Below are 24,048 nucleotides of genomic sequence, written 5' to 3'. Positions count from 1 at the left end.
ATTTTATTGAAATATATACGGTACTATAATTGTGATTATTTTCCTGATTACCAGTGCCATTCCATAAAATAAAATTGAGTGAACATCTATAGGTAAGCTATATTACCATACAGGTAGTATTCAGGTGTCAATGGCAATTAGGACCCGAATTCCTAAGTGATGTAATCATAAATCACAATGTTATTTGGCCACATCACTTAGCATGGGAATCCCAGCAGTCCTGGTTGGAGAACTGTGTTGTTAAGCAGAAGAGATGGGAATCCCAGGCAGGAGCATGGGCACTTGTACAAGTACTGTGAGATGTGGGATAGTGCTGTGGGTAGAAACTCCATACAGAAGATGGGCCACTGGGGCAGATTAGTTAATGATAGCTGCAGTCAGTTCAGTGGGCATCGCAGATAGTCACTATGCAGTCTACACTATGGACAAGCCATCTGGAGCTACTGGCTGGTACGACTATGGAATATGAGTGGAAAGGGGCTGCTATGGAACACAAGATTTATGGGAGTGACTTGCAACTTCCCCACTGATTTTGCTTGTGGGAAGCCAGCAAGAAATTCATAAATGGCAATCACATGACTGGAGGAAGTGCAGCAATAGTTAGAACTTCAACGTCATAAATACCATTCATTCAGCTTGTCATAACTATGTAAGGTCATTGAACGAGTGTTCGTAACTTGAGGACTACTTGTATATAACTTGTAACTTGTATATAGCTTATAACTTAATCATCAGGGCTATTATCAGACACAACCTCAATATAAAAAGACATCAAACAAGGGTATATTTGGGGCCACTTGTTTCATTATTATATTAACTCATTGGTTGAAAATCTTACTAAACTAAATATCCATCTTCCTTTGTTGGTGCACAGATTCCTTCTATCACCAGCATTGTGATATTTTTAGTTGACAGGCAGGTTTTGTGGCATTACCACAAAATGGCTGGTAAAAGTTAACTTGCTTGGATGCATGCTAAAACAGTAGACCCTTATGGATATAGCTTATTTTATCTTTTCACAAATTATGATGATTTTTTAAAGCCATTCAATGACCTTGGGAGTCAGGTGGCATTCAAATGTCATCAATAATTGAATACAATAATTGAAGCTGAATCCCGTGCATAGTAGCATTTAGACACAAGCATTGAGCTGCTGTTATCATGTTCACTATATAAGCTATATTCTTTTATCTAATTATAAGGTTATGAGAGCACTCATTGGAAAATGAGTGCTTTCATAATGTAGGGAAACATTGAAGGCAAAAGGGGGAGGGGACGCCAGAGGATGAGATGGTTGGATGATGTCATTGATGCAATGAACACGAATTTGAGCAAACTCTGGGATACAGTGGTGGATAGGGAGGCCTAGAGTGATCAGGTCCATGGGATTGTGAAGAGTCAAACACAGCTGAGCAACTGAACAATAGTAAATAGTTGCTACCCATATGGAGAATGTGAGATATGACATAGAATTTTATATTTGAGATAAAGTAGAAATCTATAATACTACAAAAGTCGAAACAGTAATACTAGGGTTGTCAAATATGTAGATAACTTCTGTATCCCTGCTTACATCTAATAAAATAAAAGGAGAAAATAGTACACTGTTCATTTCCAAAGAACATTTTTACATCAAGAATAAAAAGGAGATTGTACTTCACAAAACTCATATGTTGCAATACTTGTATTAAGCTTTAAGGTGCTACTTTTTAGATGCACAGATATTCTCCCCCGCCCTCCCCGAGTAACATATGCTGATGAAATTTCTCCTTGAAACATTTAAAAGCTATGGTGTGTTCTCAAGATCTGGATTTAGTAACGTTAAAGCCTCTTGAGGGATTATGTATGCATTGATTCAAATTCTTTGTCTGAACTTTAGAATCAAAAGGATTTTCTGCTCTGTTGTTTACTATGATAGGCAAAGGAACTCACCAGAGAATTGCTGAAATTCTTAGTTTCTTTCTGCCAGTTTTAGCACTTTCAGAAGAAAAGAGGTCTATTTTTTGTAACAACGAAGCAACAATAAGGTTGCCTAGGTTTTACTGATTTGAAAAATGCACATTCTGCATCTAAATTACTTCTTTATTTGAAACAATATTTTTTTTAAAAAAATCTTAATGCCTGTAGGCAACAGAATTATATAGCAAATAATTATTTATATTAGAAACAATTTCTAATAGAATAAGGCTGCAAACCTCTACATAATTACTAGCAAATCATACTTGGGTATGGTATAATAAAGCACATACAATGGGATGTGGTCACACATGCCTGGTATGTGGTGAGTTGAGTGTCTAACTCCGGAGAATTACAATTGATACCTTTGAGGGTCATCCTGTTGGATTTGTTCCAATATTTAAGCTTTTGAAGTCTTTGAATTTTATTTGTTTATTATTTTTAGGCAAATTTATACACATCTTCCTTATAAAATAAATTGTTGTCATTTCCCTTTTTTAATTAGGGTTTATTTGGTATACTTAGGGTTTATGTTTCTTAATATAAAGTAGAAATAAAATAAAGATAATGGAAAAAGAGGGCAGAGGAGATGAAGTGAGCGAAAAAAGGAAAAGAAACAAACAAAGCAGTGCTTTCTAATTTATTTTGGCACAGTAAGATACATGATAGGCTTATCATATCAACTTTTTACTTGGTCTTGTTTCTTAAGCATATTTACTGTACATATACACCTATTGTTATTGTCAATTCCTGTGACAATCAATGGAAGATCACTTGATTGATCTAAAGAAAAAGACTCTTTGTGTCAGTCATTTATACAAGAAGAAAAGGTCTTGAAAACACAAAACATCCAGGATTTTGAACAATTGCTCAATAAAATTTCACATTTATTTATGCTGTATGTCAGTGATGGTGAACCTATGGCACGCGTGCCACAGGTGGTACGCGGAGCCATGTGTCAGGGCACGCGAGGCGAGCCCTGAGTTCACCCTTTTTAAAACCATTTTTTGCCCTCCCCAGGCTCCAGAGCGATTGTTTTGAGTGCTCCGAAGGCTTCAGTGACTGTCCAGAGGCTTCCCTGATACCTCCGGAGGGCGTGCGGGGGGGGCGGGGGGCGGGGGAGGCTGTTTTCGCCTTCCCCAGGCTCCTATGAAGCCTCTGGAGCCTGGGGAGGGCGAAAAAAGCATGTAAAATGGGAGGGGAGCGCCTGTAGTGCGCGCATGCACACTGGGGATCGTGCATTGTATTATGGGTGGGGCATGCCCACACACGACCCCCCTGCGATCCACCCACTTATGGCACCAAGCCAAAAAAGGTTCGCCATCGCTGCTGTATGTGTTTTTTTTGAACTCTCTATATATGTCTGTACCTGTTGGAAGTCAATAAACTCTACTCTAATAAAAAGGGCTAGCTTACTCAAATATTCTGTTTATTTTTTATTGGAAAGAGATTGGAAAGAATCCAACATTAATATTTACAGCCTAAAATTAGTATATATTCTATCTTTAGACATGTCCATCTGCCCTGATCTAGAGATAGAGAAACTTTTACAACCAATTCTTAGAAATATTTCAGGATTGTGTCAATTGACTATACCCAGAAAAACTACTATCAAAAGGAAAATAATAATATATGCGCACATAGAGCATGGCTGTTTGGGTTCAGGATTTTTATGGAACAAGGTTTCATATAAAATTACACTTTTAACACCATCAGCATATTTGTGACACTTGTACTTATGTAGTACGTATAACAAACATTGCTACAATTACATTTGGTGTATGAAATGATTAACATTGGCCACTTTGGAGCATATGTATAAAATGATAGATCTGAGTTCTCTACCCTGGAACATTGGAATTGAAATTCATGTCCCAGATCTGTAATTCCATCATAATTTAAGAAGTCTAGTTGGAAAAAGAGGTTAGTGCTGTTTCTAAACTTGATTATTTGTCTGTAGATGGTTCATTACTCAACTAGGTAATATAGTGAACTGATCCAAGTAAACAACCAAGCTCAGAGAGCACAAAGGGGCTATACATATTCTATTGAAAATGGTGATTGATCATGGCATTTATGATTATAGCAAATTTAAAGGCTGCCTAGAGTGGTCTTTTGTTTTTTGTTTTTTTAAATCTGCTCAAGAGGGAATGGAGAAGAGCATCTCTTAAAGGAAGGAGCATTTGTGTGCAAATAAATTTTGGTAAACTTAAAAATAACAAAATAAGATATTTTCAAGAAGAACAATTAGCCAAATTCAAAATTTGGTCATAACAAAGTACTATTCATATAAATCCTCATAAAAGACAATGAATTCTCTGGAGTTCTTCATTAGAGATACTACTGAAGAAAGCAGAGGTGCAATACATGTTACCTGGCTAGGTGGTTCAGTGGCTAAGACGATCAGAAAGATCTGCAGTTCGAATCCCTAATATAGGTTGTCTGTGTGAGCAGTGGGTTAGACTAGATGATCTCTAAGGTCCCTTCCAACTCTGTTAACTATTAAGACTGTTAAATCATATAAATGTTTAAGAAACAGGCCTAAGTCGGCAGGGATTCTTGAGGATAAAGGATGAGCTATATAAAGAAACTACTATATCAACTTCATAAATTTAAAAATAGTCGCTTATAAGACAGTCTTAATAATTTAATCTAAGGTATCCAGGAGTGGGTTTCAAATTTTAGCAAGGGATTCTCTGCCCGGTTGTCAGGTGGATGTGGTCTAGTTGGCCTCCTGTACTACGGCGGGGGAGGCACTTTTGCCCTCCCTGGGATCCAGAGGTTTTCCTTGAGCCTCTGGGACGGCGAAAAAGGCCTCGCTCGGCCCCAGAGACCCTCTGGAGGCAGGAAACGGGCCTGTTTCTGGCATTCTCGAACTTCCTGTAGGCCCGTTTTCCACCCTCCCCGAGCCTCTGCGTGTGCCCTGCACTTAACTGCATCCAAAACGGGCCACGTGTGGACTCCTGGAAGGGGCGGGGTGGGTGGGGCCAGCCAGGAGGGAGATTTGGGGGTTCTCCGAACTGCATAGAATCTTAGGTAGAGGTTCTCCCAACCCCCTGTGAACCCCCAGCAGCCCACCTCTGAAAGTACCTGTGGTGAATTTGTGCAAGTCTGTGTTTTTCACATTTTTGAGTTGATTTAGGAAAATCAAGGAAAGCTTAGTCTTTCTTTCCAGTTCTATATGTTGACTTAACAACAGCCCTCAGAGTTTTAAGAACTTTAATTTTGTTTTCTGGCATTACTTGAGGACACAAGAGACGGTTGTTAATTTAAGTCTACGGTAATGTTAATACAAAATCTTTGCTTTAATTTAGTTTTGTCTCAGAATCATGCCTCACAGTTTTTGGTCAGAAAACGTCGTGCAAATTCCTTTATGGAAGAAAGCAAGAAGGGGAATATGGAGAGGGAGTGTATTGAAGAATACTGCAATAGAGAAGAAGCCAGGGAAATCTTTGAAAATAATCCCGAAACGGTAAGAGCTCTCCGACTTTTGGTGTTTTGTTCCCCAAAATTCAAATAATCTTGGCAGAGAAATCATCCTCATATTGTCCTAATCATGACACACACATGCCTTGGTAACCATTTTTTACCATTTGTCTTTGTGATATTGGGGTCACTATTGTTCAAGCAATCAAAAGTTGTATTTCGTTTTTTTTTTCAATTTGAAATTAGCAGTTTTCCTCTTCTTCCTACACATTGTTTGCTATGGATCAGATCTGGGATGCTTCACTGTGGTTGCTAGGGCAGGGCTGCATTAATGCATGGGCTAATGGACACTTGCTCGTGGACCCCATGAGCATAAGTGGCCCATACTAATCTGTGTATGTTAACCAGGGTTTCAAAAATTTTAGCAAGGGGTTCTCCGCCCATTTGCTAGGTGGGTGCGGCCTAGTCAACCTCATGCACCACTGTGGGGGGAGCGTTTTTGACCTCCCCGGGCTCCAGAAGCTTTCCTCGAGTCTCTGGGAGGGTGAAAACGGGCTCCCCGGACTCTGGAGGCCTTCTGGAGTCTGGAAACAGGCCTGTTTCTGGCCTTCCCGAACTTTTGGTAGACCTGTTTTGCACCCTCTCCTGACCCTGTGCACGCATCCTGCACTTACCTGCATCCAAAACGGGCCACGTGGGGAGTCCTGGGAGGGGAGGGGTGGGAGGGGCCAGCTAGGAGTGGGATTTGGGGTTTCTCCAAACCTCACAGAATCTTAGCTAGAGGTTTTCCCGAACCCCCAGAAGCCCACCACTGATGTTAACTCTTCAATGCACCTTGTATCATATAAGTACAGCAACTGTATGGCTTACTGAGTATTATTATGTTTTTCAAGCCTCGTGTACTGTTCAAATGTTTATCATGTTGATTAGTTGTTGCTGCACAGCATGTTTTTAATGTTTCAACACTGATTTTGTTGGAAGTGCCAATAAAATAAATATATGTTTAATTTCATCAATCAGTTACATTTTTATTCCTGTGGGTACTTGTCAAAAAGGCCCCAGTACACTGCTTTGCCTAGGGCCTATAATGGTATTTAGACGTACTACGGTGGTTAATGGTTGGTACTACGGTGGTTAATGGTTGGGATTTGCTGAGGGTACACTGGACACATCTTCTGTCTGGACTGTTGTGAGCCTAGAATGCCCTTGGGCAATTTTCTGCAGAGATGTTCTGGTTCTTTCAAACCAGACCATCCTTACGTTCTATGGCATTGCAATAAAATGGGTTCCAGTGAACATGTTATAACAGTGAAATATCTGAATATTGCTTTTAGTGGATACGTTTTCAAAATAATAGTTTCCTACATCCATTTATTTAAATTAAAAAGCAGAGATTAAACATAATATAATTTAATAACATAAAATATAGAAAACTATGTTTTATAACCTTATAGTCTAGCTGTTAATCGTCATTGTTTTATTTTAAACAATTAAACATTATTTTAAACAAACCATTTGTGCTTTGATTAATTATCAATTACTATACATTCTAATTCATTTCTCTTTTTAAAAAAACAGGATTATTTCTATCCCAGGTATTTAGGTAAGTTTACTATTTTTTAAATGTATATTACTGTTTAAATGGTAGCGGTTTTTGCCACAACCAAAAATTGCTTTGTTATGTAACAAAGCTTTCTTTGTTACATAGAGTGCATCACAGATGTATCCTTGAACAGTTTTATTTTTATGTTCACTTAGACCAGATTTTATGTGATCAAGACTATTCTTTGTCTCTACTATTTTAATACAGGCACATATTTCTTCAGTATGAACCAGTGACAGTAGCTTAGCAATTTAATAATAAATTACACTATCACACTAAAATAAGACCTCACAACAAAGGGAGAGCGGAAATTATTATGCAGGGCCTGAAAAAGTGACAGAACATGGAGCCTAGTAAATTTCTGAGATGAAATGGGCATACAAGGGCCTAGTACAGCGATGGCTAACCTTTTTTGGCTCGCGTGCCACAAGTGGGGGGAACGCAGAGGGGTCATGTGCAGGCGTGCCACACCCATAATGCAACACGTGACCCCCCCAGTGTGCATGCACGCACAACGCACAACCCCCCCATTTTTACATGCTTTTTTCGCCCTCCCCAGGCTCCAGAGGCCCTCCGGAGGCTTCAGGGACCGCCCGGAGGCTTCCCTGAAGCCTTTGGAATGCTTAAAACCACCCTCCGAGCAAACCGGAAGTGACTTCCAGGTTCCTCTGAGGGTGGTTTTAAGCGTTCCAAAGGCTTCAGGGACCGTCCGGAGGCTTCCCCGACGCCTTCAGAGCGCTTAAAACCACCCTCCGAGCAAACCGGACTGAAGCCTCTGGGGGGGGGGCGGGGGAGGCTCTCTTTGCCCTGCCCCGGCTCATATAAAGCCTCTGGAGCCTGGGGAAGGCGAAAAATAGCTTTTAAAAAGGTGAACTTAGCTGGTCAGCGCGCGCATGCGTGCTGGCCAGCTGACAGGGCAGCGCCTCGTGTGCCCTGACAAATGGCTCCGCATGCCACTTGTGGCACGCGTGCCATAGGTTCGCCTTCACTGGCCTAGTAGAAGTGATGCTGTTCCATGACTCGTGATTATTTTTACTTTTACAATACTAAATAAATCTTATCTCTAAATAATACAAATGACAGTCAAAATAGGCTTATTTGTATGATTTTATTTCCACAAAGAATTAAATTTTCTAGGTACACCCCTAAGTAAACGTAACTGCAATTTTGGTTTCTTGTTCCTTCTCTCAATCTGTTGTTTTTGCAGAGATGGGTTAATTATTAGTGGAGACATTAGCATATACAGAGTGTGAAGTATCAGGATTATGACAACAAGGGGTATAGAACAAATGAACAGGCATATAATTTAAAATCTTCTAATTTATTATAATGAAGCTAAGAAGCCACAATGAAAAAAAAATAGTTACTTCCATATATAAAATGCAAGTTATATTTATTCTGATAAATTGCTAAATCATATAAATCAATTTATATTTTTTGTTCCTTTTTTGTGTCTGACTGAAGTAGAAGGTTAGAAGTGATCCTCTCTTGCATGTATCCCTTGTTCTGGTAACAGCCAGATCTGCTTCAGGTTATTTGCTTTTCAACATGTGAAATCAAAATCAGCATTCATAATAAAACTAGAAGATATAACATTGTGTAAATACTTGCCAAATAAAAAAAAAACTCAATTTTTTCATACTATGAGAAACTCCTTGAACTCTTGGGTTTTGTTATCATTTTTTTTTCAATTCCCTACTTTTGTCAGAAACTGTCAGAAAACTGACTGATTTGTATAATAGCACAGTAAATTTCATACCCATTAAATCTTGGATCAAACTGTTCACTGTAAGGAAAAGGAAAAAAACTAATAAAACTCCTTCATTCATTTAAATAATACATTTAAAAATGCACCTTTCCGTAACTTCAGAGAGAAGAAGGAAACCCTGCACCATGTAATGTTGTTTTTAGTGGCTATTGCAGGTCAATAAATTGCAGATGATTGATGCTTTCACAGACTGCCTGGCTTCATTCAGAACTGGAATTTCCAGAATGCCATCACTGACTCCAGATTCTCCAACTGATCTGCGGTCCTGTGTAACAGGTATGATTTCTTACGCATTTTTGACAGAGCTGGTATTCAGCCAGTCCTCTCCGGTTCGGGCGAACTGGTAGTGGCTGCTGCAGGAGGCTCCTCCCAATCGCCCAATGTAATGCACGACCTTTTGCGCATGCACAGAAGGTGGTGCACATGCATAGAAGGTGGCACGTGTGAGCGAAGCGAGCACGCACGCTCACATTTGCGAACCAGTAGCAAAGGTAAGTAAATCTCACCACTGATTTTATACTTTCTGAACTAAGATGGAAATTATTATGTAAAATAATTGCAATTAGTAACGCAATTGATTGCATCAATACATTTACCTAGTTTCTTTAATGCAACAGCGGGAAATATTTAGTTTAATATTTATTTTAATAAACAAATGAATGAAAAGTCTATGAAAGAAATTGGTGGGGAACAGCTTGAGTGAAGTTCTTTTCCTTTTGACTTTTCTTCTCGTAAAGGGTTTCTTCTTGTATGTAATGATGAAATTATAGTCTGGTTCTCCTTCAGGTTACATAAGGAAATTGAAAAGCTCCAAAGTACAGTTTATATTTTTATTCTTCAGTAACTTTTTTTGTCTTTTATCCACGAGAACAGAAAGGCCTAGAGGGAATCATTTTTAATTGTCTTACCTGAGGACTGGACTGCTGCACTAAAGTTTGTGCAATCTCAAATTAAATTGTGTTCTTATTCATTCTTCCTTGATGTGTTCTGTATTGTCATTAGAGACTCTGGGGATGGAATCAGTGATAAGCATGCCTGAGCATGTTATCTTGCTAAATAGTCTCTAGTGACAATTAATTCTCTGATGTTCATTTCCCTCCCTCAATTGTGTTTGTGTCATAGCACAAGCTATTGGGACAACAGGAAAAGCAAAACAAACACAAATTAGCAATTGATCACAAAGGCACCCCTAGCTTACACATGTAATGAAAAAAATTTGCTTGTAGCCTCAGCAGAGCACCTGACAAGTACAGTAGGTATGTCTCAGTGCTGCCAGTTAACACAGACTGAGTTTACTGAGCCAAAATGTGGTTTCTTTATTTTTGGCATAATCTACAAATACATTGTGAGTCAATGACTTCTCTAGGAAGAAGGATGTCTGAGAATTCTCTTTCAGTCAGCTTTGTCACACAGGATCTATTAGCCTAAAGTAGCATGGACTTTTTATTTCATTTTCAGCTGGTTCACTCACTAAGACCAGCCTTGGGCAAATACCTATTCATACAATACAGTGTTTTGTTCAAACTTGGCAACTTAAGATGTGGGGACTACAATCCCAGAAATCCCTAGCAAGCCAGCAAGTTCACTTACCTCAAAGTTGCCCTGTTTGAAAACATAGATATAAGGCATGTTCTAGTGTTCTTTCAGTTCATTTGTTGTAATAGTACTTTGAAAGGGACTTTCTTTGATAAGAGTTTAGGATTTTCACATGGTTAGAATTTTTAATATCCTGATACAACATTTGGCTTTAAACATTCACAGGCTACCTTAAGTGTTACAATGCCTAGTTCAAATTGCTAGATTGATATATAAAATCCTAAATGATTTATGACACAAAGGGATTACTATGCTTATATAATCCTGTTGAGGGGGCTCTTCTGGTGATACTATAATCGATTTAAATGGAGACATCAAGGACAAATAACAGAGCTTTCTTAGTGGTAGCAATTTTGTCTCTGTGACTTTCTCCATGCAGAGTTTTAAACAAATTTGCTGCCAAAACTAGCTACCTAGGGGAAAAAAGGAAGAAAGAAACTGTTTCTGCCAAACTTTTTGATTAATTGAGTTTACATGGAAAATAAGAACAGATTATTTTTGGTAACTTTTTTTTTACTGTCAATATAATATTTTATGAGATTTTAAAATGTTAATTTTATAAATTGTGATACTTTTGTAATTACATAGGAAAATTTATAAATAAATTCAATAAATGGGTAGCATTCACTTACAAAGAGATCAGAAGTTTGTTCTGCATTGCATCTGAGAACAAGCTGAAAGGTCCAGCATCTGTAGGATATCTTCAGTCATTGAAGTCATTTCTTTTTTAGGATGAAAATGAAGAAACAGAATTAAAAGAGAGCTGGTTATAATATTAGCACTTTTCTGATTCTGTAATCTTCCTGCAGTAATACCAGACCAGTGTACTCCTTTGCCATGCAATATGGAGGGTTATGAAGAATGCAGAGATGGACAAGCCACTTTCACTTGCATTTGTAAACCTGGATGGCAAGGAGGGAAATGTGAAGAAGGTATGGTCACTAAACTAACTGATAACAGGGTATATCTTTTCATCATATATTTTCATGTTGAATATTCATGTGTCAGTTCAGCATATGATAATAGGTTGTTTTCTCTCTCCCACCAGATATAAATGAATGTGATGACCCTATAAAGAAAAATGGAGGATGTGGTCAAATTTGTGTTAATTTTCTTGGAAGCTACCGCTGTTACTGTGAAGATGGTTATTATCTAGAGCCAAATAAAATGGGCTGCAGTGGTAAGGAAAAACTCAGAAAGTACAAATGACAACACACTGGAAACAAAAGCTCAGTTTATATTATGAAATAAGACTAAAAGGCTAAATTATATCAATCATAATGTCCATGGCTATACAAGCAGATTTCAATGCACCTGTTCTGGACGTTAAATGGGAACATGGGAAACTGTTGCATATCGAGGGAAACTGCAGTCATTTTGCATAAGGTTGTCAACAGCAGCATTCCAGCTTTCAGACAAGATTTGTACCAGCCTGTCAATCTTATATTTAGAATGTCCTCAATGCCCTATCACAGTGATGGCTAACATTTTTGTCATCATGTGCAGAAAGTGCGTGCGCAACAGCACATGTGTGCACCCACACCCATAATGCAATGTGTGTGCAATCCACCCATGGGCTCTTACCCCCACGCATGCACACGTGGCACCCCACCCATGCTCCCCCACCCCTTGTGCAGACACCCCTCACCCTCTCCTTGCCCATTTTTGGCTTCTAGGTTAGTGCAGGAGGCTTTCGAGGCCCAAAATGGGGCACGGGGGAGGCGCCCCTGCATCCCCTTTTGGGCCTCGAAGGCCTCCTGCACCAACTTGAAAGCCAAAATGCAGCACGGGGTGCCGCGCAAGACCCCAAAATGCAATATGAGTGCCTTCATCCCATGTTGGGCTATGGATAAGGATAATTACATTTAATTAACAAGTGGAGAGTGTATATACTTCCAAAACAAACCCCTGCCTAAATATAATCCTTTCTATACATGTTGGATTATGCAATTTATTACTCTATGGTCCATGCTAGATAATATTAATAGAATTTCAGAAAGCCTAACTTAGAATGAGAACATGAAAGAAACCTTAGACAATTCATGAAAAATTAAACTAGCAATAATGTGGAAAATGAGATAACCATCCTTAACAATTTAATGAACATTTGAGAATCAAATCCTTACAATTAGTAAAATGTCCACATTCTATTAACTTTTGCATTGTTTGTGTTTTATATGTTTATATTGTTCATAATTTCTCATGGTTAGTTAACATTTAACAAATTTTTCCACCTTTATTCCATTGTATAAAATTGCAACGGAATAGAAAAGTAACAATTCTGTTTTCGGGGAAATTAATGCACACTTTATATGTATAGACAGGAATGAATGCACATTGTATCAAAACATTTGTGGGACAGCACAGTGCAAAAATACACCTGGGAAGTATATATGTGAATGTGAAACTGGTTTCTTCTACAATTCAACTACAAAGAAATGTGAAGGTATATATATTTATTTTCAGTAGATTCCTAAACAAAATACTAATTTGTCTTTTGTAGAGAATTTACTATAATTTTCTATAGAGATAATTGCCATTTTGATTTCATGTAAATTCCATGTTGCAAAATATATGTTATATAAATATGCCGTGTCTAGGTTTGTATAGAACGTAAATGCGTTATTTATATCTAAAATGCAAATGTTAAAATCGCACATACAGCAAACATATAGACCATAAAGCATGTAATCCAGCTGTGCTTTAGTCTATCAATGTTAGGAAATGATAAAATTCTGAGACGGAAAATTCATTAAATTACTTTTTCCAAGATTACTCTGTACACCTTTGTTCCTAATTCTTTATGGTACCAGGATTCTCCAACCTGAGAAAGGTCAAAAGAGAACTTTGTATAACGGGCGTTCAGCCTTCAGAAAAAGCCTTAAAACCTAGCTATTCTGGCTGGGTCCTGAAGAAACTGCTGCTGGTTGGAGGTAGTTGGTATACTAAGAGAAAAGGCACCTTGCCTCACTCTTCCAAACCCTTGTTTTAGCTTGTTTTATTATTGTAGTTTTAATTTTAACCCATTTTTATATTTAAAAGCCTAGAACAATTGTTTTATCTTGATTCAAGCTGCTCAGATTTGTCTGAACTATGAGATTGGCAGCACATAAATTTGATATATAAATAAGATTTTTTAAAAAAAGTTTTAATGCTGCATTTCACATTGCCATATGTCTCCAAATTCTTGGCCAATACAATAGAGAACTCAATTTGCTTTATCAAGATAATTTTGGTCAGCTCACATTTTCTTTCTGGAAAATTGCTTCCCAAGGCTTCTCAAGTATTCACAATTTGCACACAGATGTACACATTTATGATACAGTTGAATTGAACTGGTTTTTGCTATAGAAAATGAATATAAGCAATGTATACTGTAATTCCAAATACTATATTTAAGATGTTATTGATTTAATATGTAATATGCAGTAATAGCATATAAAACTTTGAGTATTATTGAACGATACATATTTATTATTATTATTATTTCTCTATACTCAACAATTTCTTTAGCAAGAATACCTCAGTTCAATGACTGTTTTTATTCATTCAGTTAGCCTTTTCCACAATATTCATTTACTAATAATTTTCTAGTTGCTTATTTAATGAGTGAAACTTGAAAAAAAAGCTTAAGCTATTGGAATTTAGAAACAGCAGTCTTTTCTAAAGCAGTCTATCAGTAAAGGATATTTTGCATACAATGAAAATAAGTTTTCGAGACGTTACAATTGCATTTTTCAAAAATCATGAAAATGTAGTACAAGAGGCCTTGCCAAGATAAATGGATAGTAATGGCATCCTACCAAACATCCAGGAAGCCTTTGTTGTTGTTATTTGTGGCCTAAAATTGAAAACCTGATATTTATGACATCAAATTGGTCTAACCGGTAGCTGATTATTTTAAAGCAGCAGAGGAGTACTTGCATCCATTTTTTATAAGTCATGAATTCTTAGGTGCCACCTAAATATGCATTTGTGCTATTCTTTCAATTCTTCAATTTCATATTATTTATGCATGATTCTCAAGGGTTCTGCCAGTTGATTCATTTTGTCCATTTCTCTGCAGATATTGATGAATGTGCTGAAAACACTTGTTCCCAAATCTGTGTCAATTCTCCAGGAAGCTTCACATGCTATTGTGATGGCAAGAAAGGTTTCAAGCTTTCCAAGGATATGACAACTTGTGAGGTGAAATACAATTGTAATTATTTTTATTTTTCTTGATACCAGGAGACAGCTAAACATCTTTTACCATCCATTTCTGCACTCTGCAATTTGATTTACTGATCTATTCATAACTTTCTCTCTCTCTGTATTCAAAGCAATTTATTTTTTATTACTTAGATTTATATTCTTCTTTTCCTCTAAAATTTCAAAGCAGCAGCCTCTAATTATATATCCTAATATATCAATACAACAGCAATTATATTGATCTAATTATATATGTTGATCTAATTATATCAACACAAGAGCAGTTTTGTAAAGTAAGTTGGGGGTTGAGAAAAGTCAATTGGACAGATTTCTTGGCTAAAGGTGGCCTCGAAACGCAGTTCTTATATATTAATAAAATATATGTTCTTATTACTTGAAAACTCTACATGACATAGGAACAGGTTAGTTAAAAGATTGTCTTCTGTCAAGAATATCTGCCCACCCCACATGTTCCCAGAAGGTTCCATCTATGAATGCATTTCTCTGATTACCTCTGAAAGGTACTGTCTTCCCACTATTTAATACACCCCAACTCTTCTTGCCTTCAGAAAAGCCCTTAATACTTGGCCTTTAATTCCCAAAGCATTAGGGGGTACTTAGGAATCCCCTGTGATTGTTTTGTTATGTACTTAAATGGTCGCCAAGGTCTGAGGCTTGACAGCCCGGTGGAATGGGGGGAGAGGGGAACAGGATGACACAAGAAGCTGGCTAATGCGCACATGAGCACACAGCTGGCCCACCACTCATGCAAGTTGAGCTATGTGCATGCATGCACAGCATGGTTGCAAACAGGCCTTGGCCCAGGGATTGGGTATCCCTGATGGTTCACTACATATTTTTTTTATTGTTAGTATTCATATATTCTTATATTGTATTGCTTACTATTATGAAAGATTTTGTTTCCCTTTGATTTATTGTTTGTTTTTATGCTGTACACTACTCAAAAGTCACATTGATTGAGCTGGATGACTTATTTTATAAATAGAGGACTAAAGATGCTCAGATAAAAGTTTAAGATTTCTGTGACTGAAGTTGTAAAATATAGTTTAGATATTGTACGTCATTAATCATAATAAAATGCTGAATAGTTATAAAGGTCAGGTTTTAGCCCGAGTCCAAATTATAGTCAAAATTAGACAAGCAATATTCATTCTATAAACAATTGGATGGCTTAAAACAACAACAACAACAACAACAATGTGTGTAAAGGGAGCTTGATTTGGATTAAGGCCCTGATACTAGAAAGTAGTATCGATGAGATTTTTAGTGTCTCTGCATTGAGCAGGAATAGGAGATATTATATGGATTGTTATTATAATTGACAGTATATGGTTAAATCTTCTTTTCTTATCCTGTTTTGTGTTTCACCTCTTAAGGTTGCAATTTACTTTTGAAAACAATGAAAATCTTAACTATACGAATATATTGCATACTAATAGGCCTCAACAATGGCAGGTAGATTTGGAGAAGAAGAGTTTGGAAGAATCATGACCTAATATTTCTTTTGCCTGTTATTTCTAGACTATACCAGATTGTCTTCCTTTGAACCTGGAAAGAAATTACGAATTGCTTTATCTGGCAGAACAATTCATTGGAATCCCTGTTTTGTATTTGAGGTTTAGATTGCCAGAAGTTACAAGGTGAGTAGATATGAGTAAGCATGCAAATAAATGCAGTTCTATTGCTTACGGCTATTGTGATGAGCATATAACAAGGTGTAGGCAGTTTTATCAATGCCAGTTAATTGTATTTTATTGTGTAACATTGTTTCTGGTAGATAAAGAAAACAATAAAAAGAGCAAAACCAAAGAAAAGAGAAAGGCATACATATGCACATAAAATAGATGAAATAAAACAAAGCTGGCAGTAGCTTCCTTCTTCCCCAACTCCTTTCATTTTTTTTCCCAAAACCAATAATGCTGCTTAAATATTTTCACACTTTGTTTTGAACATCTTTCATTATTATTGACTTCTTTCTGAATTAGTTTATTTTTAACACTTTATCTTTTACTTCAAAAACCATATTTTGTGGTTAGATTTTTGCAGTGAATAAAAGGTAAAGATTCCCCCTCGCACATATGTGCTAGTTGTTCCCGACTCTAAGGGGCACTGCTCACCTCTGTTTCAAAGCCGAAGACCAGCGCTGTCCGAAGATGTCTCCGTGGTCATGTGGTAAATGCCAAAAGCACACAGAACGCTGTTACCTTCCCACCGAAGGTGGTTCCTATTTTTCTACTTGCATTTTTACATGCTTTCAAACTGCTAGGTTGGCAGAAGCTGGGACAAGTAATTGGAGCTCAATCCATTACACAGCACTAGGGATTCAAACCACCGAACTGCCGAGCTTTCTGATCGACAAGCTCAGTGTCTTAGCCACTGAGCAACTGCATCACTTCTTGAAGTGAATATATATACACATGCACACACATACACACAATGCATGCTTACAATGACTCTGAAAACAGACTAACTGATGCACACCCAGTGGCATACGTGTTGCAATTACTAAGGCCAATGCTAGTGTTTTGTTAACATTTTTATTGTTTATTGTTTGTGGCCCTGAAAAGGACCATTTAGGTAACCAAACATGGTTACTAATATGAAGTTGGCCAGCCCTTATTGCTTATCACCAAACAACATTGCTTTGGCATAGACTGTATAAGCCTTTCCATGTGATCTTTGGTGACAGTGTGGTGCCAGGCTGCAATAATGGATTCAATCAGCTCCTGCTTGGTCTTGATGCTTCTTGCTTCTTTTGTAACCAATCTTGGCCCACAAATTCTCAATTGGGTTCAAATCCGGGCTCTGAGCTGGCCAATCCAGGAGTGGAACACCATGCTTCTTCATCCAATGCTGGATGGACTTGGCTCGATGACAAGGAGCATTGTCATGCTGGAAGTAAAAGTCCTTCCCTACAAGTTGCTGAGCTGAAGGAAGCATGGTCTTTTACAGGACTTCAACATACTGCTTGGAATTCATGATTCCTTGCACAATTTGTATCCGACCAATACCAGAACCAGCAATACAGCCCCAGATGACCACGTGCAATGGACGCTTCACAGATTCAGGCAGTACGGCCTAAATTCTTCAGCTGGAAATCTTCTAACATACTTATTGCACTGATTCCCAGTCAAGTAGAAATTGCTCTCGTCAATGAAGATGACCTTGGCCACTGGTCATGGGTCCACTTGGCATACTTCTTGGCCCACGCACGTCAACGAGAGCAGTGACCTTCTGTGAGCAAAGGTTTACTTTGAGCCCTGCAGCCTTTGAGCCCTCTGGCAAGCAGTCTGCGACGCACTGTGCTTGTGCACACTTTTACATCACATTTTTCACCCCAAATTCTTGTAATCTGAGGTGAGGTGAGCTTCCTGTCAACCATCGAAATTCATTACAAAGCCCGATCTTGCCATTTTGTCAACTTTCTTGGTCTTACAGAGCAGAGCCTGTCATCAACTGAACCAGTTATTTGGTATTTTTCAACCACTCTGCTCACTGTGGTGTGATGGCATTTCACTCTGTTGGCTATTTCTGCACAGCAGTAACCCTCTTTACGAAGCAAATGATGTGATGCCGCTGCTCAGTGCTGGTGAAAGTAAAGGCCTTCCTCCTTGCCTACAGACAGAGCTAAATTAAATTTCTCGATGCTTTTCATGCCTATTTCTGGAGGGAAAAACGGCCTCAAAAGAAGGCCAGTCAGCTGGCCGGCACACGCATGCACAATGGAGCTGACAGGGCAACGCCTCACGTGCCCTAACAAATGTATAGGTATAGGTATAGGCTATAGATATAACACATATGGTACATACATATATAAAACATATAGATGATAGATGATAGATAGATGATAGATAGATAGATAGATAGATAGATAGATAGATAGATAGATAGATAGATGATAGATAGATAGATGATAGATAGATAGATAGATGATAGATAGATAGATGATAGATATAACACCTACATACATATATAAAATGTGTGTGTGTGTATGTATATATGTATGTATGTGTGTATATGTGTGTGTTTGTGTGTGTTGTATTTGTGCTGATAAATAAATAAAGGGAGACTAGTATAGATCTATTTCAAGCTATTTAGCTCTCATCAGCTAGCCATACCCTTACTGGGATTAGAACCTGGGCTGTATTACATATTAGGCAGATGTATTAGTCACTGAGCCGAAGGACAGAAAGGGGAAGCTCCCTCCCATATTTGGGCATACCAGGGGTTGTAACACAAATACATATACATACATACATACATACACACACACACACACACACACACACACACACACACATATCATACATACATACATACATACATACATACATACATACATACCAGTGGTGGGTTTCAAAATTTTTTGGAACCTACTCTGTGGGTGTGGCCTCCTTTGTGGGAGTGGCTTGCCAGCCATGTGACCGGATGGGAGTGGCCAAGACAATGTCACTGAATTTTTTGCCCCAATGAATGATCTACAAAAAGAAAATATAAAAAAGGAAATTTATTATTTTGTGCACTTACTACTTAAATAAGATTAAAATAAGTACACAAAACAATAAAAGAGCTACTTACAGAAGGGAATAAATACATATTTAATTTTACACATGTTAACAGCTGTTGGAATTGTGTTTGCACAACAGTGGAAAAAACAAAGATATGAAAATGAATAAATATTAGAATGTGCAAGAATGAATAAATTGACAATTAAAACCAAGAAGGCTTTGAATACTTTTTCACGTGGAATTTGTTTTATCAATTGCTAACTAACAGAAACAGCAATTAGAAATCTAAAAGTATGAAAGAAAACACCAATTATGAAAGGAAAGGTCATTAAAATGTATAAGGAAATATTATTAGTACTTGATCATTATTAATGTGTAGATAACTGCAGGACATTACATACCCACAAACACAAACTATGACAGTGCCAGGAAAACACACACACACACACACAAAAAAAACAATTCCCCCCCAAAAGACTGCAGATGAAACCAGTTTTTTTCCCTAACCCTAAGAACAGGAAAGACAAAGCCACAGGAATAAAAACCATCAAGGCATTGTGGGAAATTATAAAGGACAGTGCCAGGAAGCTCACAGAACCAGCAACCACCTCACAATTACCTAAACAACCAGGTATCACACAGAAACACACAAAATCTGGCAAAGCTGCCTTGCACCAACCTGGCCTGCCCATAGAAAAGAAGCCACCTTGAGACACATACCATACACCAACCTGTACACTTAAAAGCAACATATTGCATCACAAATAAAACATTTGCAAAAAGGAATAACATTTCTTGTAATAAACATTCTATAAACAATAAATAAATAAAAATTCCCTAAAAATAATTAAAAACCACCAGGTTCAGAGAACACCAAAGGACCCCACAGTCCTCTCCCTCCTTATCTTTTTCCTTTTTGTCCTTCGACTTCTCCTCCTCCTCCTTTCCCCACAACCCCATCTAGCATTGATGATGTTACCTAGTTTGGTAGTGAAATGTCTGTAAAAAAAACCACCAAGCTCAGAAAGCAGCAAGGATCCCACTTTCCCCCACCTCCTCCCTCTTTCTCCTTTTTGTCCCCCCCCCCCAAAGACTGCAAATGAAACCAGTGTTTTTTTTCCCCCTAACCCTAAGGACAGGAAAGACAAAGCCACTGGAATAAAAACCATCAAGGCATTGTGGGAAATTATAAAGGACAGTGCCAGGAAGCTCACAGAACCAGCAACCACCTCACAATTACCTAAACAACCAGGTATCACATAGAAACACACAAAATCTGGCAAAGCTGCCTTGCACCAACCTGGCCTGCCCATAGAAAAGCACCCACTTTGAGATATATAAACCTGGTCTGAACACTTTTAAGCAACATATTGCACCACAAAGAAAACATTTGCAAAAAGGAATAATATTTCTTGTAGTAAATATATTTTATAAACAATTAAAACATAAAAATTCCCAAACAATAATTTAAAAAAGATATTCTATAAATAAAAAAAATCCTTAAAAACCATTGTTAAGTATTCCACCAGCAATAATTTATACTATAACTATTTTAAGGTATTGTACCAACTGTAACCATTATTCCACCAGCAATAATTTATACTGTACCATTTCAAACTACTCCACACACAATAATTTAAAATGAAACCATTAAAAACATTCAATACACAATAAATTACAATAAAACAATTTAAAACAATTCTATACACAATACACTTTAAAGTATTGAGTATAGAATATTTTAAAATGGTTTATTTTAATTTATTTTGGATAGAATCTTTTTTAAAATAGTCTGAGACAATTTTAAAAAAGAATCCATACACAATAAATTGAAGTAAACCATTTTAAAATATTCTACACTCAATACTTTTAAGTAAAAATATTTTAAAAAATTCTATGCACAATAAATAAAATATTATTTTAAAATACATTAAAAAAATAAAAGAAAAAAAACCAGGTTACTTACCAGCAGGCAGAATCAGCAGCTCTCCGATGCAACAGGCAGCAGACAGGCAGAGAGGCAGGAGGACAGGTAAGACTGTTTAAGACTCTTAGGGCTTAGCCAGCCAGGCAAGGCTGGAGAGGGGAGGGTGGGGGGCTTTTGGCCTAGCCTCGCGGAGGCTTGCCGCCCACGCCAGCCTGGTGCTTTGTCCCGGAAAGGCCCAGGGGCCTCTCCTGGGCGGAGCTAGCTTCCCGGCGGCCACGCGACGCCGGCGCTTCGTCCCGGAAAGGCCCAGCGGCCTCTCCCGGGCGAAGCTAGCTTCCCGGCGGCCGCGCGTCCCACGCGACGCCGGCGCTTCGTCCCGGAAAGGCCCAGCGGCCTCTCCCGGGCGAAGCTAGCTTCCCGGCGGCCGCGCGTTCCACGCGACGCCGGCGCTTCGTCCCGGAAAGGCCCAGCGGCCTCTCCCGGGCGAAGCTAGCTTCCCGGCGGCCGCGCGTTCCACGCGACGCCGGCGCTTCATCCCGGAAAGGCCCAGCGGCCTCTCCCGGGCGAAGCTAGCTTCCCGGCGGCCGCGCATTCCACGCGACGCCGGCGCTTCATCCCGGAAAGGCCCAGCGGCCTCTCCCGGGCGAAGCTAGCTTCCCGGCGGCCGCGCGTCCCACGCGACGCCGGCGCTTCGTCCCGGAAAGGCCCTGCGGCCTCTCCCGGGCGAAGCTAGCTTCCCGGCGGCCGCGCGTTCCACGCGACCCCGGCGCTTCGTCCCGGAAAGGCCCAGAGGCCTTTCCCGGGCGAAGCTAGCTTCCCGGCGGCCGCGCGTTCCACGCGACGCCGGCGCTTCATCCCGGAAAGGCCCAGCGGCCTCTCCCGGGCGAAGCTAGCTTCCCGGCGGCCGCGCGTTCCACGCGACGCCGGCGCTTCATCCCGGAAAGGCCCAGCGGCCTTTCCCGGGCGAAGCTAGCTTCCCGGCGGCCGCGCGTCCCACGCGACCCCGGCGCTTCGTCCCGGAAAGGCCCAGAGGCCTTTCCCGGGCGAAGCTAGCTTCCCGGCGGCCGCGCGTTCCACGCGACCCCGGCGCTTCGTCCCGGAAAGGCCCAGAGGCCTTTCCCGGGCGAAGCTAGCTTCCCGGCGGCCGCGCGTTCCACGCGACCCCGGCGCTTCAGCGAGGGAAGGCCTAGAGGCCTTTCCTCACCGAAGCTAGCCTCCCGCCCCCCCTCGCGCTTAGTTGCTTACCTGAAGGAAGCAGCAAGCTCCCAGCGAAGAGAAGGGAGTTTTGAAATGGAGGACAACCCGCTTTTAAACGGGTCGCCTCCAGCCCGCTCACTGATTGGCTGAACTCCAGCCAATCAATGAGCGGCTAGCTGGGCTAGCTAGCTTAGTGCGGACGGGCGGGGGAGTGAGCGAGCTCCGTTTGGATGGCAAGGGGGATAAAGTGACAGGACCGGTGCCGGTTCCCGGTTACTTCCGGGTCCGGTTACTTCCGGGTTCGATCTTCAACCGGTTCGCGCGATCCGGTGCGAACCGGTAGGAACCCACCACTGATACATACATACATACATATATATATATATATATATATATATATATATATATATATATATATATATATATTCAATTTTTCTATTGCCACATATTATCCAATTTTAATTTTCCAATATATTGACAGCAAATTTCTTTTTTCCATTCTTGTGTCAAATTGATTCTTGCTGCTGGCAGCATAACTCATTTATATTTTCTGGACACATATCTAATTTAAAAAATGTGATTTTAGTTCAATTTTGGAAGGAAATTTTCTGGATGTTTTGGTGCATTTCTTTTTGGTACTTTTGAGTCTTTTCCCATAATCATTTCATGCAATAAAATGCTACTTCTTTGTTGTAGCATTTCCAATATTTATTGTTTTATCATTTGTTTTGAAAATAATTAAGGGAGTTAGTCCTTGACTTACAATAGTTCATTTAGTGACTTTTCAAAGTTATATCATTGAAAAAAGTGACTTCTAATCATTTTCACACAACCGTTCTTCATACTCATGGTCATGTAATCAAAATTCAAATGCTTGGCAATCGACTCATATTTATGATGGTTTTTAGTGTCCTGGGTTCATATGATCACATTCTGTAACTTTCTGGCAAGCAAAGTCAATGAGGAATCCATATTCACTTAACAACGGTGTTACTAATTTAACAAGGGCAATGATTCACTTAACAACTGTGGCAAGAAAGATCATAAAATGGGACAAAACTCACTTAACATCTCACTTAGCAACAGAAAGTTTGGGCTCAAGGACGGCATATATCTTTTGTAAAACTTTTTTTAACCAATTTTCAACCACATTGTAGCATCGTCAATTTTACTGATTTTTCTTTAGCTCCACTATTATTAAAATTTTGCACTCATTTTATCATATACTTTTAAATTTGTGCTGTGTATGTATTCATACTTGAATAACAATTTTTAAATACACACTAATAAATTATTTTGATTCTGTGTATTTATTTTACTATCTTTCTCAGGGTCCCTCCTTATTTGAGATCACTTTTTATTTTTTGAGTCATTTGCAAATGCATTAACCATGAAAAATTCTCATGTTCATTAAGCAATTCTTGTTTTATCTTGAATCAGTTTTTTCAGTCCAGATATATCATACCTGCATATGTGTAACAACATCTTAGTGTGTATCCAGTCTTCTCACTGCATAATTTTTAGGCTTGCCCTTTTCTCAATTCAGATTTTCTGCAGAATTTGACTTCCGGACTTATGATAAGGAGGGTGTGATACTGTATGCTGAAACCATAAACAGTACTGCCTGGTTTCTACTTGCATTGCGTGAAGGAAAGATTGAAATTCAGTTTAAAAATGAGCTTGGGACAAAAGTAACAAGTGGTGGTAAAACTATTAATGATGGCTTGTGGCATATGGTAAGTCTTTTACAGCAAATGAGAACCTGAAAACAAAGTCACTGTTGTGAACTGAAAAGCCATATAAATAATCTAAACATACAGAGAAAAACAGCTTTATGAAATAAAGCTTTTTTAAA

The 24,048-nt window shown here is 39.0% G+C and overlaps 1 protein-coding gene across 1 annotated transcript in view; it reads left to right on the top strand.

Annotated features, from left to right (window-relative positions):
* The window catches only part of PROS1 (protein S), a 38,842-nt gene that overhangs the window by 2,751 nt on the left and 12,043 nt on the right, over positions 1 to 24,048 (top strand). The window contains exons 2-10 of the mRNA XM_081951460.1: positions 5,271 to 5,428; positions 6,961 to 6,985; positions 8,943 to 9,029; positions 11,159 to 11,281; positions 11,398 to 11,529; positions 12,670 to 12,795; positions 14,416 to 14,537; positions 16,083 to 16,201; positions 23,740 to 23,929. Of these exons, the coding sequence (XP_081807586.1) occupies positions 5,271 to 5,428; positions 6,961 to 6,985; positions 8,943 to 9,029; positions 11,159 to 11,281; positions 11,398 to 11,529; positions 12,670 to 12,795; positions 14,416 to 14,537; positions 16,083 to 16,201; positions 23,740 to 23,929 (1,082 nt within the window). The remainder of the gene's footprint in view (positions 1 to 5,270; positions 5,429 to 6,960; positions 6,986 to 8,942; positions 9,030 to 11,158; positions 11,282 to 11,397; positions 11,530 to 12,669; positions 12,796 to 14,415; positions 14,538 to 16,082; positions 16,202 to 23,739; positions 23,930 to 24,048) is intronic.

Source organism: Natrix helvetica (genome assembly GCF_964273705.1).
Source record: "Natrix helvetica genome assembly, chromosome: 4".
Lineage (NCBI taxonomy): Eukaryota > Metazoa > Chordata > Lepidosauria > Squamata > Natricidae > Natrix > Natrix helvetica.
Note: the sequence above shows the minus strand (reverse complement) of the source record. Positions and strands in the feature narration are given on the sequence as shown.